The sequence below is a fragment of the Artemia sp. Qi Xiang Cuo genome, chromosome 7 (assembly GCF_049724085.1).
Source record: "Artemia sp. Qi Xiang Cuo chromosome 7, ASM4972408v1, whole genome shotgun sequence".
In the NCBI taxonomy this organism is placed as follows: Eukaryota; Metazoa; Arthropoda; class Branchiopoda; order Anostraca; family Artemiidae; genus Artemia; species Artemia sp. Qi Xiang Cuo.
The window spans coordinates 59312979-59329799 of record NC_142800.1 but is presented as its reverse complement, the minus strand read 5'-3'; the positions used below and the strand labels follow the sequence as shown (position 1 = coordinate 59329799).

Sequence of the window (16821 nt, the reverse complement as noted above, 5' to 3'; positions counted from 1 at the left end):
TGGTAATTTCATGCTTGGTAGATTATTTGATTTTATTTTTGCTCATTTTTTGCTTAATGGAATTCTTTATGTTTCTTTGAAAAACTTATTTTGAGCAAAAAGTTTTTTTAAATTAATCATCTTTAAGATCCATGATTATGCCAGCTGATGGGGGTGGAAGTTCGAACTGAACAGTCTAAACACTTAGCAGAAGTAGATTATAACAAAACTGTGAAAATGTATCAGTTATATGTACGAGCTTAAAAAAGCTCGTATATACATATATAAATTTGTGTAATTTGTAAATTTGTATATATATATATATATATATATATATATATATATATATATATATATATATAATTTTGACATTAATAATATTTGTTAATTAATTACAAAAAGGGAAAAAACACAAAAATATAAACTCTTACCGGTACAGATTACCATCTTGATAAAATTTAGCGAGGCAATATAGTCCATTATAGACTTTCTTCAACGGGTTTAGTACGGAGTGTTGAAGCTCTTTTTCTAAATTTTCAAGAAATTGTGATTTATCAGTCCTTGTCACAAAAAACTTGTTTGGGTTGACGACAAACGATATAAAGACGATCGTGTAATCCTCTCTCTTCAAGAAATCTCGATATGCCTGCAAAATGACAAATATTTTCTTACGTATTCTCTATTCACCTTACTACAGATATTCACAAAATAATTTGAAACTGTTTAATAGTCAGTTTAGCAACCAGCGGTACGGCGGTATGAGCACTAAGGGCATTCAAAGAGTAGAAAATATCTCATAACGTTCAGAAGTAAAATGCCGCCAAAAATGGTTGCTACCCTGCAAGGAAAGTTTCTTGGGGGACTTTCAGTAAGTGCAAGTGAAAGGGGACGATGGTATCCCATGCTATTGCTATTCAAAGATATCATCAGTTTTTTGTTGTACATGACTTTGTGCCAAGGACATGATTCCATACACATCGTGTATAAGGGATAAGCCACAAATGTAAGGAGATAAGCTCGATCACCTGATCAAGGAACATGAGATAATAGGTTATTAGAAGCTTTGATGACTTCTTGGGAGGTGGCTTAATCAGACATTTGAGCAGGGTGAAATTGGGAGAAGACGGTCTGACATAGAACTGGGACCTCGACACCGCTACGAGTTAACGGTAGCAGCATGTTCTAATTATTAAGTGGGATTCTTAATGAAATTTCCGAGCAAAACCTTTCTGTAATAAGATCTCTAGATTATACCTTAACTGTCAAAGACATATTTTAAAAAAGAACATAGTTCTTTTCATATAAAAATTCTATAAATTGTAGACAGTTTTCTTTAAGAATCAATACGAAATTTGAACTAGTATAGCAAACTGAAATCAGTTGTGAATCTACAGTATCCTATTTAAAAACAGATATTTGGAAACTCAGTTTCTTAGAAAACCCGTTTCTTAGGTTTAGGATAGTATGGGCCGTCGTTGGCTATTTATTAGATTGCAGATGGATCTAAAATCATAATTCAAGGTCAGGATCTTCAGTGTAATGCGTAAACGTTCGGGCCAGTGTTTTGAATGGAGAAACTTACTCTTGTTGTAGGGAAGCCGATTATAAACTGCTCACTACAAGAACTGGAAGTTGGGTAATTATGATAACTGAAAGATGTCTGAGCAAATCTGCACACTATTAGTAGAGACATAATCAAACTGTAAGTAAGGAGCGATGTGGCTCAAATAGTAACCCAAACTCTAAGAAACAGAGCCTTGGTAGGAATGGATACATCAAAAGAGTTGAATTTTGATGCTTATTCAGAGCATATAAAATTCATTAAGTTTAATGTTACCTATCAAAAGCTACGAGCCTGAGAAAATTTGCTCAATTTTTGAAAAAGGAGCGAAACTCCCCCAAAACATAAAATGATCTTAATGAAAATCATACCAACATATTCAGCAATCAGAGAACCTTACTGTAGACTGTAGAGGTTTCAAGCTCCTAAATACAAAATGTGGAATTTTGCATTTTTCGCCAGAAGCAAGATCATGGATGCGGGTTTATGTGTGATTTTTCCCAGGGGTGATCGTATCGAAACAGTTATCCTAGAAAATGTGGGGGAGGGAGGGGTTCATTTGATCGAGAATAAAAATTCTAGTAACCTTTTTAAGTGTCCAAAAATGTTGTATGCATCTTGCCGCCCTTCCACGCCCATTTTTCCCAAAGTCTTCCGAAAAAATTTTAAGACAGCCATTTTGTTCAGCATAGTCAAAAGACCTAATAGCAAAGTCTTTGAGAAAGACTTGACCCTCCAGAGCCCCTGGGAGAATGAGTAGAAGCTATGAACTATGCTCATTATTTACATATAATATTGGCTATTTGAATGTATATATATATATATATATATATATATATATATATATATATATATATATATATATATATATATATATATATACTTTTCGAGGGAAGGGGAATTTTGCAGCGGGGGCGTTACGTGGGAGGATCTTTCCACGAAGGAATTTTTTTGTGGGGAAGCGATTTTCCATGGAGGGAGAGCAGGATTTCCTGGCACTATTTTAAAAATGATCAGAAATTAAATAAAAAAAAACAAGTTTTTTCAAGTTTTTAGAACTTTTAAAAAAGCTCATTAAACTAAATAAAGGTCTCTTGTGATTCAAGATTCATTTTTAGATGTGACAAAATTAAATGACATTAAGTGACGAAACTTGTTTGTTTTATTCAATAACATAAGAGTCTATTTGTAAATTCATTGAACTTAAAGAGATTCAATAAAAAAAACTGTTGTTTTTTTCAACTCTTAAGTAAAAACCGACATTAAAACTTCAAACGAAGAGTAATTATCCCATATAAAGGGGGGCCTGCTTCCTCTTAAACCCCTCACATGTAACGCTGACGTTTTTTAGTGCTTTAAAAAAGCTTCTTTTTCCAAATCAACGGCCCTTGTGTTTCAGCAGTCGTTCCTAAAGAATTTGAACAAAACGCCAACTTTAGAATACAGAGCGAGGATTTAGAATACAGAGAAGAGGGCAGTCCTCTTCATATACGGGATTATTTCTCTTCGTCCAAGTTTTACTGTCGCTCCTTACTTTAATTATTTAAATATAATTTCGGATACTTTTTCAAATTATGCTCAGGCCTAATCAAAATTCGCTGTGGGCTACCGGCCACATAAACCCCAATCCCATACTGCTAAATTGTACATATCAATATATAATTGCAAATTTATAGGTAGCATCGTGTTTTTTTTTTAGTTCTGTTAAAGAATTAAAATGTTGATTGTATTCAAAATTCTGGAAAAAATTGGAATATTTAGTCAAAATGTTCAACGAACAGAGGTTTCGTAGAACAAATTCTTAATAATATTTTTACTATAGAATTTCAAGTGGACGGGGAGGGGTATTATTGTTCATATGGATGGAAATTTTGTGTGACTTAGTCTTCTTCGCGGCTCAAGCCAGCACGACTTTTACAATAAGGTTCTTTGATAATTAAATACGTTTTACTTACATGTTTAAACGAATTAAAACATGGCAGCTATGTTGGCGTCAGGTGGCTTGGTGCTGCAGTGTTTTTAGTAGTAGCAGTGGGTTTGAAAAATTTTATGTAAATACGAAAAGAGAACTAATACCATTTAATATCGCCGACAACAAAGCTCCTGCTATCATTAAACATAATTTCATGAAAAAACAAGTGAATCACTTTAGTTAAATCAATTAGTTAGATAAATGTTAATATTAACCGATCATGGTAGTCCATCCTATCGATCACCTGATTTCCAGAACGAATGCACCATCGTGCATCATTACTTACTCTGCTGCTGGGAAGCTTAATTTATACTTTTTTATGCTTTTAAGCCAATTGGCAAAGCAATAGTTTGGGTGAAAAATTAGTTCTCGTATATAAACAAAGAATATATTAAAAATACAGAAAAGCCGCATTATGGTGTTGATATGGAGCAATTTTTTTTTCTTTTTTTTTAGGAGCAAGTTTGTACTTTGTAGAATGACAAGAGGTAGCATCGGGAATAGCCAAAATCATGTTTTTTTTTATGCCAGGGTGTTTTCGACTTTTGAAAAAGAAATCAAATAAATTTTAAGATATGATTTTTGCCAAGACATATGGGGATAAAAATTGTGCCGAACCGTTTCCCAATCTGGCTGCTGTAGTGGTATAAGAAGTCACAGTGGGGCATAGAGGAACTCCATCTTCGTTTGACAGCTAAAAAGTTTAGGAGTAGAGCAGCCATTTAGGATGAAATATTTTACGCATCTTTGGAGTAACAAGTCTTTTACCTTTCAAATTTCCTAGTGCATTTTGTATTTCCTATATGAATTTGTTGAAGGGAATCAAAATTTATGAGTTCCAAAATGTAAGTGTCGGACAACGCCAATAGCTTTTATGCCCATAGCTTATATGTGACTTTATTAAAAATTAAATAAAAAAACAAGTTTTTTAAACTGAAAGTAAGGAGCGACATCAAAACTTAAAATGAAGAGAAATTATTCCGTATATGAAAGGGGCTGTCCCCTTCTCAACGCCTCGCTCTTTACGCTGAATTTTTTTATTGTTTTTAAAAATAAATTTGTGAGACAGAGTCAAACTGTAGCGTAAAGAGCGAGGCTTTGAGGAGGGGACAGCCCCTTTCATATACGGAATAATTTCTGTTCGTTTTAAGTTTTAATGTTGCTCCTTACTTTCAGTTAAGAAAAACTTTTTTTTTTTTAATTTCTGAACGTTTTTGAATTAATGCAGCTTTGATTTTGGCTCACCATACATGAATATAATTTTACTTTTTTTGGCTAATAGGCTTTCTCGAAATTTTGTTCTGACATAACTTACGAATTAACTTACGTAATGAATTTCTATTTTCTTATGTTTTTATTAAGTATATTAGGGAGTTCGTTCCCTAGTCAATACCTCGCTCTTTACGCTTAAGTTCGAATTTCGTTCGAATCACCAACCCCTGAATCACAAATGCCGGTTAATTAGTATAGATAGCTCTTTTGAAAGTACAAAAAAAAACTTTAGCGTAAAGAGCGAGGTATTGACGAGGGGGAAAACCCCCTCATATACGTAATAATTTCTGTTCGTTTTAATGTTGCTCCTTACTTTCAGTTGAAAAAAATTGTTTTTTTTATTTAATTTCTGATCGTTTTTAAAATTAAGCTGGGAAATTCAGCGCCCCCCTCATAGAAATATCCCTTCCCCGAAGGAAACATCCTCCCCGTAACCCCCTCCTCCGACCCCCCCCCCCCGAAAGAATCCCTCTTGAAAACGTCTGTATACTTCTCATTAACCAATACTATCTGTAAACAATGGGCAAAGTTCATAACTTGCAGCCCTTCCCCCGGGAACTGTGGGCAATTAAGGCATCCTCAAAGACATATTTATTAGATTGTCGACTATACTGAACAAAATAGTAATCTCAAAATTTCGATTGGGTGACTTTGGGAAAAAATGAGCACGGAAGGGGGCCAAGTTGCCCTCCAATTTTTTAATCACTTAAAAAGAGCGCTAGAACTTTTAATTTCCGTTCAAATGAGCCCTCTCATGATATTCTAGGACTACTAAATCAACACGATTACCCCTGGGGGTAAACAAACAAACAAATAAACACGCATCCGTGAACTGGCAGAAAAATACAGAGACAAATAAGTGATTCTGGCAAAAAATACAAAAGTCCATATTTTTGCAGATAGGAGCTTGAAACTTCTATAGTAGGGTTCACTAATACCTGAATCTGATGGTGTGATTTTCATTAAAGTTCTATGACGTTTAGGGGTTGCTTTCCCCTTTTTTCGAAAATAAGGCAAATTTTCTCAGGCGCGTAACTTTTGATGGGTAAAACTAAACTTGATGAAACTTATTTATTTCAAATCAGCATAAAAATTTGATTCTTTTGATGTGTTTATGGATATAAGAATTACGTTTTTTAGGCTTTCGGTAACTATTGAATGGGGTCGATCCTTCGTTACAGTTCGTTACCACGAACTGTTTGATAACGGAGGTAAAGGCGGAGAATAACGACTCTCCAGAAAGAGATATGCAAAAACAAAAGTGAGATATTTTTATATTGCTAATTTTATGCTCTTTTATGGTTGAAGTCGCGTTTGTAATAACTCACCCTCAACCCCCTGTTGGTCCCACACATATACTTAGGAAATATATCCAACTCAAAGAAAACACTAAAACAATGAAATTCTTAATTTATAATATGCAGCATATTTATATTAATCAGATTATCACGTTTCCCCCCATTATCTTGCATATCTTAAATTAATTCAAAATATTAATTGTATCTAATATTCAACACAATCACTCAGGTTAAACTGGATATATTCGAGTCTACACCGCAGATATCCCTTATATAACATATCAAAAGATGGAAACAACAATAGTGAAATATATAATTAGGGTGTGTATATTATTAGGGGGCACCGCCTAGAAACTCCCCTGATGAGTCCATCAGGGGGGGGGGTTATTGTCAGGGTAACAACTACTATGTTGAAAAAGACCAAAAACAAGGAGTCTAATGGCACTACTTTTGTTTTATTCAGATATTTTCTTTTAGAGTCGCTATTCTATACCTTTACCATAACAGATTCATTACCTTTGTCAGTCATGGTAGTAATGATGTTATTTATTTTTTTCAACTGCTTGAAAATTTGTGTCCTTACGATATTTTAAACTTGAGGAGCGAGGAGTGAAATCCAAAAGACCCTTAACCACCTCTACTTGAATTAAATCTACATATCCCCCCAGCACTCTAGAACCAAATTTATCCAACACAATGGAGACTATCTTTTAATCGTGGGCGATAGTCGTTAAGGAGAGAGGGTGCAAAAACCGCCATTTTCCACCAGCACTGAAGTACCTACCTACGCTGCTGCTGGTGAGACCAATGAATCGTTATTTAAATCAGTCTCTTATTTTCAAAACCCTTTAATAAACTTTCCAGTAACTAATATATTCGTTTTCTTGAGTTTCTATATATATATATATATATATATATATATATATATATATATATATATATATATATATATATATATATATATATACAAGTATACACACACACACACATATATATATATATATATATATATATATATATATATATATATATATATATATATATATATATATATATGTTTGTGTGTGTGTATATATATACTTATATAAAGGTGACTTACCTACGGAAATCAAAAAGACCCTTAACCACCTCTCCTTGAATTAAAACCAAATATATTGAACACATTGGAGACTATCTTTTAATCCTGGGGGATAATCGCCGAGGAGAGGGGGTGCCAAAACCATCATCCCCCCCCCCACCCTGAAATACCTACTTACGCTGCTGCTTCTGAGACCAATGATTCATCTTTTAAATCTGTCTCTTATTTTCAAATGTTTTTAATAAACTTTCCAGTTACTAAAATATTCGTTTTCTTGAGTTTTTAGATACTTAAAAAATTGCATATTAAAGGTTATATATATATATATATATATATTACGTAAAATCCTTATATACCTTAAATTATTTTCGTTCTTGTAGTAGGCTATACCGAAGTCCTGTCACCTTTATACAAGTATATATACATATATATCTGTATAAAGATGACAGGCCAAAGAGGCCTTCGGTATAGCCTACTACAAGAACGAAAATAAGCATTCATCAATGCTTAAATTTGCTTGAATACACCACGATTCTTATTGTACCAGTTCCCCGATTCATTAGTTAATTATCATTATGCCATATTTGGACATTTACCTAAAACACTTTATGATCCCAGGCAGCAATATATTTTCCTTCTCAATTGACTCAAGCTTGGAAGCATTTCAGAGAGTAGCCAACTTTCAAATTCCGAGAGTAGGAGGGGGGGGGTGTGTGCAACTATTCCAAAGTTATTTTATGCCGTTCGTCATGAAATAAAGTTCATATAACAATATGATTTTTAGAAAATTTGGGAGGGGGGGGGATGAAACGTACAATTACACACATATTTTTTCAATATAGCCAATAAAATTATATATAATGCATTTTTATTTTGGACAACATACTTGCTAAATCCCCCCCCCCTTGGTGAATTATACGGATGTTGTGCAGTCTCATCTTGTATGCCAATAAAGAAACATTGAATCCTATTAAAATATTCTCCCATAAAGAAATATTTGAGTTGTGTAAGCAATGAAACTGTCAAGTTCTTGTTTACTTAATTACATATCTTAAGGAACGCTGCTATGTGTACCGCGAAATAATTTTTAACCCAGATCAGTAAGAGGGTTAATAATCTGGGTAGTATGTCATATACTATATAAATCCAGAATGCTGCCCCAGTTACCCCGTGCTATCAATTGTTGTGCATAAAAGCAAAGACCACTGGAAGATCCGAATAGTGTTCATCAAGTGTCGGTGGAAGCGCGATTTCTGTTTGTGGAAACATCGATAAAAGGTAAGAATAAAACTTAATCTTGATTTAGCCAAAGGTTTAATGCTGAATTCAGACGCATAGGATTTATCAAAATTCTTTGAGGATTTTATTGTTATTTAACTTGGAAATTCTTAAAGATATCCTATAAAATTTCGTTCTAGAGCTTCCTAACTACCTAGTCTTCCTAACTACCTTAGATGGCATCTTAAAGAAAATTCAAGTTGAAAATTCTCTGCATCTGGAGGCAGAGGATTTTAGCATAACTTAAAGAAGCAATTTCTGATTTTTTATCCGTCAATTTTATGCCCTCTTCTGATTTAAACATTATACTTCATTGCATTCCTGAAATTCTTAATAAAAGAATTTCCTGATTCCCTTCCAGTTCAACTACGCAGCAGACTCCAGGGGCGGATCCAGGATTTTTTTAAGGGGGGGGGGGGCAAAATAGGTTTATCCGATAAAAAAATTAAGAGGGGCACAAAATAGGGTTAGCCCACAAACCTGCGTAAGGGGTAATCTCAATTAGCGCAAACTTGAGTTAATTGGGTCATTTTCACTTATTTAGACTATACAGAAGGGGGGGGGGGGGGAGCGCACCCCTGGATCCCCCACTGGCAGCCTCCCTTCAATACCTGGGTATACCCCTAAGTTATACAAAAGTTTGCTTATTTTATTGGCTTTTATAATTTTGTTTATACTATTTTCTATCAATAGTTGCTTCATTATGCCAAATTGAAAAGAAACCTAACATATCAGCAGACTTGCGCATAGCCTAAGACTATACCCAGACATCTGGGAGGGGGTGGAACACAGTTTAACTGGAAGCGGCTCTAGAAATCTGGCAAATAGGAAATCATATGAATCTAATGAAATAAGAATTTTTTAATCATAGTTTTAAGGGCAAAATTCAAGACTAGGGGCCTTTCGCTATCTTGGAAACACTGATTTAAAAAAAAATATGAATTAAAGAAGAAACAAAGTTCTTCTGATGGAAGTAGAGCGAAGATGAAACTTAAAACAAACAAAAAATTATTCCTTCTCAATTTATGCAACATGCATCAGCAATACTAGTAAAAAGAAACTGACTCCTTATATTTCCCCATCTTTGAAGAATTCCGAAAAGCTAGCGCTTTACTGAAAACTGATATTATTTAAGGTTCCGACAGAATTAAAATTGTAGCATATACTAAAATTTACTGCTGTTATATGATCCAGAGCTATAACATGAACCATTAAACAATTCTCTGCGATGTCGTAGTAGCCTGCTACCTTCTCTAGTCAATCCACGATCTATAAAACTTACTAGGGGATGCGAGGGAGAGTATACATGAGGGGGAATTTTCAAACTCGGGTTAAAAGTTTTCAACCATGGATACTGCGACGGTGCCTTTTACATTCTTCCTACCTTTTTCATTCCAGAAGTAGAACCCAAAGTGAACTTTTTGGTTGCCATCTGGGACCTTATGATTTCGTTACCAAATTGAACTTACGATTCTGTATTTAAATTAGCTTTCAAATGAGTATTTAAACAGCTCCTTGTGGTATTCCAGTGCGCTGCTAGTGGTGATAAAAAAAAAAGAGGAAAAACGAGGACGCTTCACTGCTACCCTGCAAACAAGTTATTTTCCTTGTTATTCAATGTAGTGGGCTGAATTTTCAGCATTGAGTTTGCAACAATGGCGATTCATATAGTGGGCTTTTCATTTTGATCCGACACCATTTTTGAAGGGTTCCCAAGCTTTTTTAAAATTCCTTTAAATTTCTTTTCAAAATAACACTACAGTTACAGTTAGTCGAAATAAAAGTTGCAATTCCTAAATCAACTAAAAATAGCCATTTTTTTAAACTAGACAGTTAAAAAAAAACAACACATTTTTAAACTTTAGGTTACTATGGGTCGTGGCTCGCTCTTTATTAGGTTACGGTTATCGCTGCAACCTTGATATTTTTTCTTGATTTTGTTTTTTTATATATAACCTAGTGCCATAACTAGTCCCAATAGAGTGGTAGAATTGTCACGATAGCCAACAATATATTTGGAAAAAAGTATTGATTAAAGAATCGAATGGCGCCACTCTTAATTCTAGCGTTTCCTTCAGAAGTTCCCACAGAACAGTGTTACCGAAAAAATTTTCCCTCCATGTTAGAATTTCTTTAAATTAGACAGTCTTTTAATTTTTTATTATAAGCTTATAGATCAGGACTTATCAGTTATGAGGCTCAAATCTATTTTTTGGGGCCTAATTTGTGTTTTAGCTCTATTCATGGAAGTTTTACTTTTAGACAACAAGTTTATTCAAGGTCATCAAAGGTCAGTGTCCTCTGGAGGGGAAGGGATAGATAGTTCCAAAGATCTTTCTAGGGCATAATTTAGGATCCGTCAACATTCGCGAAGTTTCATTCATTTAACTCTGCAAATATAAATAGAACTTTATCATGATGCTAGATGCTAACCGGCTAGTCCTCCCCCCTCTCAAATACAAAACTGAGCAGCCAAAGGTAAAGTATGACAAATAAAGTAATGAAAAAAAAGAGATTTTGGAATATTCTACCTATATTCCAAAATACAGAATATCCTACATTATTTATTTTTACATTTTTATTTCTTTCTCTGTGTCGCCTTTTGGATGTTAAGTTATCACAGGGGGGTAAGATAAAGTTTAATTAAAATAATTTGGAAATGTGAACTTAGTGGCAGTTGCAGAAGGGTTACCCTATGATGAAAGTGCACAGAGCTAACAGGCTGGGACTAAGAAGGGCGAGTCGTTATTTCATCACTGAAGTGTTTTAAATTATTATGCTTTTGAGGGTTCCAAAGGTTCAGACCACTGTTACTAGAGATGTCAGATCTTAAGTGGGTTGAATAAGAACGGGGCAGAAAAATCTAATTTACAAGCACTTCATCTTTGTAAAAGCAGAAGGATTTAGCTGATAGTGAGTTTTAAATGTGTTAGGTGCCACCTTCCTGAAAGTAATAAGGATCACTGTAGAGCAAAATTGAAAGGTACTTACGGATAATGCACTAGGGGAATTACATGATCCTCCCCCCCCCTAATCCAGAGGCTGTAGAGGTCCTTATTATGCTCCAAGTAATTACAAGACAGACAAAACAAACTTCAGACGCTTCTTCCCACATTGTTTCGACTATTGTGGGAGGCTTGACTGACCTAGCAGTCGCCAAGATCCTCATTGCCCCGTCCCTCAGTCGAAAAAATGAAGCCGTTAGGCAGTCTATTAGCACTCCAATTGTCTACCATCTTCTAAGGCTGACATTGGTATTCTGACCATCTGCGAAAACTTGACACTGAGAAGAATTTCCTACTTTTTGACAGCGGTGTAGGGGATTCCCGACGATTGCTGATATCTGAAACCCACGGAAACGTGGACATCCTCTGCAGGTCCAATCACTGGTTTGTAGATGAGGCCTTTAGAATTTTCCCCAGTGTTGTATTATGAGCTATACGCCATCAACGCTCTTCTTAATAGTAAAACCGTCCCTTGGCTTTTCACCCTTCTCCCTAGTAAATCCCAGGCCACACACAGTCGTCTCCTAGAAGAAATCCTGAGTTTTCTCATCAGGTTCGAATGATACCATCTCTTGCATTTCTTCCAATTAACAGCAGTGTATCAGCTTTCAAGGATCTTCAGAAGTAGCTTCACAGTGATCTCACCAAGTTAACAAATTATTTTGAGGACACCTTTATAAGTTGTCTAAGAAGTGAAAAAAGAAAGGGTCAACCTCACCCCACCGCAATTTTCTTCTGACCTGGAATCGATGCGTCCAGAGCCCCCTATAAACTAACACCTCAGCGGAGAGCTGGCACTCCACCGTTAACAGCCACCATCCAGCCTTCTGGAAGTTCTTTAAAACCCTGAAGCGCCTACAGGGCTACACGAGTACTGTTGTCACTCAGTTAGCCTCTGCACTCCCTCCTCCAAGACAACGCATGTAGACCCTAATATTTGGATTTCGAGTATTTTGCCAACATATGACCACCAGGTCCCCTTACCATTTTTGAAAGTCATTTCATTTAATGTTAGCAGATAGCTCTCTTATTTCGGCATGATATCCAATACTTTTTTTTATGAACAGAGTTTGATGACTTTTTGAACTTTCTTTACTTAAACTGTTGCTTGCTCATTTGGAATAAGGTTCTGTCCGTTTTAAATTTGTATGATTTTGATTTGGGGTTTGACTTCATGCTATTTAAACTAAATAAAATAATAATAATAAAAATTCCTCTTAAAGGTAATTCAGATTCAGAATCTTTAATGTACTTCAATTGGACGATATCCAATACTTTTCCGTGAATGGGCCTTGATGACTTTTCGAAAACGTTCTTTACTTAAACTATTGTGTGTTTATTTGGAACAAGGAGTTCTGTTCTTTCGAAAATTACTTGATCCTGCCTGGGAGCTTGACTCAAAGTTATTTAAATTAAATTAAAAATAAATAAATAACATGACCCATAAAGGTACTTCAGACAAGAAAACCCTTCTGATCTGCGATTATGTGGACACATTTTCGATCGAAGGGGGTGACCTGTATCATGTAGGCTACTGTAGATGTTTTTACCGGACCGAGTATACGGGAAGTAGTTACTCGTGCTTTTTGGTACCAGCCTATTATCTTTGTGCACCTCCATCATAGGACAACCCTTCTACAGTTAAGGGGGGGGGGGCGATTGTCAGCTGGGAGATTTTCTGCGGGGAGTAGGGGCTGGGTGGCAAATTTCCAGGGAAAATTTTCCGCAGGGGGAATTCTTGGGGGGAGAGGGGTGAAAGCCTAGAACCGGGTTAAATATATCTTTCCGAAGTTAGCATGACGACAAACATACTTATTTTTATCGAATCATATAAAATAGATGTTAATTTAAAGCTCATCTTGTTCTCTTGAGTACAATTTAACCACTAAATCATTTACTTTAATTTAGAAAATCAATTTACTACTTTTTATGAGTTTCACACATCCTGAGTAATTCTGTCCTAAAAAATCTCCAAGGAAAAATATACGTAGATAAGGATTTTAATAAGGGTTTACGGGACTTTACTATGTCTAGGACATTTAAAGAGGATTTGGACAGTTCCGAGGGATCGGCTAGGATAGTTTGATGGAAGCTTAAACTTGACCCAAGTGGAGTTAAATGTAATTTTATTTTGGACATCCTCAATTTTTTAATTTGGAATTCATTTATAAGACATTTTTATTGTGTTTTTTCTTCTTCTGATTTTGTATCAACGCAAGGATAGAACTTAGTAAATAGCTTTAACGAAGTCAATCATAAATATTTTTAAATGACAGATTGTGACATTTTAGTAGTCTTCAGCTGACGAATATGGGCGGAGAAGGTTTTCTTAATTTGACTCGATGAAACAAATCGGCCCTCAACATTGGAATAAAACATATATACCTAAAATCAAGAAAATAATCATCTGACAAAAAAACGACTCTATCAATATAATTAATCGAGTGTCAGTTGCTCTCAATTAAACCACACCAAAACTTGAAATAACTTTATTTAAGTGTGACCAATAGAGCTTCACCAAAGAGGGACTTAGAAGGAGGGGGGGGGGGAGCTTCCTTGGGAAAATAAAAATAGCAAAAACTTCACTGCGGGGCCCAGGCTGATGTGTGTTCGCCCCCTCCCCCTTTTCCCCTTCAGATCTATTTAAAACCAAGTCGTGTTCATTTTAATAGAGAATTACCAAACCTACTAAATAATAACAAATACAAAGTGCTCTAATTTACTACCGTCATTGAATCTATTCATTGGGAAAATGCCTCTTCACCCATAAAATTTTAATAGCAGTGTCCTTGAATGTCATATGTTCACTTATAGTATAACTGCAGTACAATGCTATTGATGTCATATTGGAAAAGTCGGCTAGCCAAAAATTCGTAGTGTATCTTCCAGGCAGATCTTGAGAAACCAGCTAGCAAAATTGGAGCTTAACTGACCAAATTCGTTGGCATTAGGCCGATCTGCCATGAATGTTCCTTATTTTAGTCCACATAAGCCTCTTTATGATTTCAGTTTCGTGGAAAATAGTTCATCAGGAAAATCCACCTTCCTGGTCTAAACAAGAGTGCGCATTATCTAGACCCTCAGGGAAAAAAGATCTTAATATAGTAGGATGTATTTGATCTATTCATATTTAAAGACCTACTTATTGGCCATATTAAGAGATAAAGAATTTGATATGCCCAGTCAAGGTGTAATTTGAGCATACCTACAATAGATACTACCTCAGGCACCGAGGCAGATAAGACATTTACCACTAGTCGATCGTACTCTTCACAGTTAAAATGTCACAAATGTTGTATGACACATAGCAATATCACAAAAAGCAAATAATTTTGCAATTATGTAGCCCTTTCTTAGCTGGGTGTAATTGCATTAACATAAATCACCTTCATTGTTCATTAATGGTGTATTTTTTTCCAGATGCTCAAGTTATTCTGTTTGACTCTTTTCATCGTAGCTGCCTACACAAAAGAAGCACGATTTATTTTTCCTTCCCTTCCATTGAAAACCGTCACCGGTATATCAATTTTCTCAGCAACAACTACTGTTACCACAACACCATTCTGCTTTACCGTCCGACCATTGATTTCTCTCACCACTGGCACTTTACTAACTGTAACTACTAATGTCGCTGCGCCTGGAAACTGTAGAAGAAGACGTTGGGCCTTCGAAGATCCAGTTGACGAACAACTAAGATCTTTACTTGAAGAATCCCCTCTTGCTGCAACTGCAATAGAGACATCCAAACTGCCAGAACTAAACAGCTCTGAAGAAGCTGATGGGTTAGTCACATTTTACTAAATAGTAGGTTTCCGAAAATTAATAGGAGGGGGATTTTACATAACATAATACCTCACTTTTAACTCAAGTTACCAAAATTACCTGTGGAAAAGTAACAAATCTGTTTTCTTAAGATTTATTTAAGCTTGGAAAGGAGTTGATCTGTCTCCTTGAAGTCTCTCTCATCATGTGGGATCAACAACACCCACTTTCCAATACTTTAGATTAGTCCTGGTGAGGCTTTCTCACATCTCTTTTCACACAAAAATATAAGAATTATTATCAAGAAATAAATAGCAACAACTAATTATTTTACATGTCAGGCGTGAGAAAAAAAAAAAAAAAAAAAAAAAAAAAAAAAAAAAAAAAAATTATATCACTTTATTTTATTCACGGAAAAAAAAACTCCCGAGGTTTTTCGACGCACTGATTCAACTGCAGGCCTATCGTGAATTAGATCGTTGGAACTAGTTTTCCTTTTCATGGGGGGGGGGGGGACTCATCATTATAGACGCAACATCCGTTACATTAACCACAAAAGTTAATGAATTCGATAGATGGGTTTAACTCATAGTCCTTTACCAAAAACTAAAAAACCGACTTTGCCCACTGGACTTGAAAAAAGTTACCTACATTTCAGAAGTTGGATAGGTGCTCTGGGAAGCGTCACTTTAGTCGTGCCTTGCTTCAGAAATCTTCCCTTCCCTGGGCAACAAAAACTGACTTTTATGCTTGACAGTAGCTGGTTAGCAATAGAAACTAACTTAAGAGTTTGCTGTTTACGGATTCATAGTCCAAAACATTAGAATGTTCCAACACCTTCCAATTTCCTGATCCGGATTATCAGATCGAAAATTGCAGTTACCGACTTAAATAATCAATTTAGGATTTGAAAGAAGAAGAAAATCAGTTTAATTTTAATTAACATTTAATTAAAACCGACAGATATAGTCGTTGGTCTTTGTTCCCTATCCTAGGGTATTGATTCTCCCGAGAATGAAATGCATCACAGCGAAATTCAAAGTTTTAGATATTACTTTTTATCTGTATAGACAATAGACGATTTATGATACTTTATCAAACAGGTCTGGAGACGAAATCGTTTCATCAATGGAAAGTGATCGCATGGTCGAGGACACAGAGATGGAAGGCCGATTATTCAATATCATTACCACCACATTGAGAACAATAACTGCCATGTCAACACGAATTTCGACTGCCGGAACAAAGTCGCTGACGATCAACTGCACCCCAATTGGCAACAATATCATTAATGCTTGTTAATCTAATTATTTGTTTTAAATTATTATATTTAAATAAAAATTGACAATAGATTCCTTTGTACATTTTAGTCAATAACTACCATATAATATGCGTTGCAGACCACGATGGGAGCCTATTAATCAAAATCTAGCATATACCTCTAGCAAACACCCGAGGTGGCAGCAATTCTATTAATTTTGTGGACTGGGTTATTTCTTCGAAAATAATTCGTGTGAAAATGCATATCCGAGAGCCTTGAGCTATTTCGATACATAAAATCTAGATGTTTGTAGAATTCTTAATTACACCTGTTAAATTCTAGGCACTCGAGACAA

At 35.3% G+C, this 16821-nt stretch overlaps 3 protein-coding genes across 4 annotated transcripts in view; 2 read left to right on the top strand and 1 right to left on the bottom strand.

The window, feature by feature from the left end:
* Positions 1-16821, top strand: part of Rh50 (Rhesus blood group-associated glycoprotein Rh50) — a 199476-nt gene that overhangs the window by 74176 nt on the left and 108479 nt on the right. The gene's annotated exons all lie outside the window — the stretch shown is intronic.
* The window catches only part of LOC148950506 (uncharacterized), a 70746-nt gene that overhangs the window by 10198 nt on the left and 43727 nt on the right, over positions 1-16821 (bottom strand). The window contains exon 9 of the mRNA XM_089092439.1: positions 411-625. Within this exon, the coding sequence (XP_088948565.1) occupies positions 411-625 (215 nt within the window). The remainder of the gene's footprint in view (positions 1-410; positions 626-16821) is intronic.
* Positions 8289-16557, top strand: LOC148950507 (uncharacterized). Its single transcript, XM_089091636.1, has 3 exons — positions 8289-8438; positions 14864-15225; positions 16309-16557. Exons 2-3 carry the CDS (start codon positions 14864-14866, stop codon positions 16505-16507), a joined length of 561 nt encoding a protein of 186 aa, XP_088947762.1. The 5' UTR covers positions 8289-8438; the 3' UTR covers positions 16508-16557.

What these genes read in the sequence shown, in the direction of transcription:
- LOC148950507 (XM_089091636.1), top strand. Translation starts at nt 14,864, where the DNA reads ATGCTCAAGTTATTCTGTTTGACTCTTTTCATCGTAGCTGCCTACACA. An exon ending in AGCTCTGAAGAAGCTGATGG is followed by an intron (nt 15,226 to 16,308) that starts GTTAGTCACATT and finishes TTTATCAAACAG; the next exon opens with GTCTGGAGACGAAATCGTTT.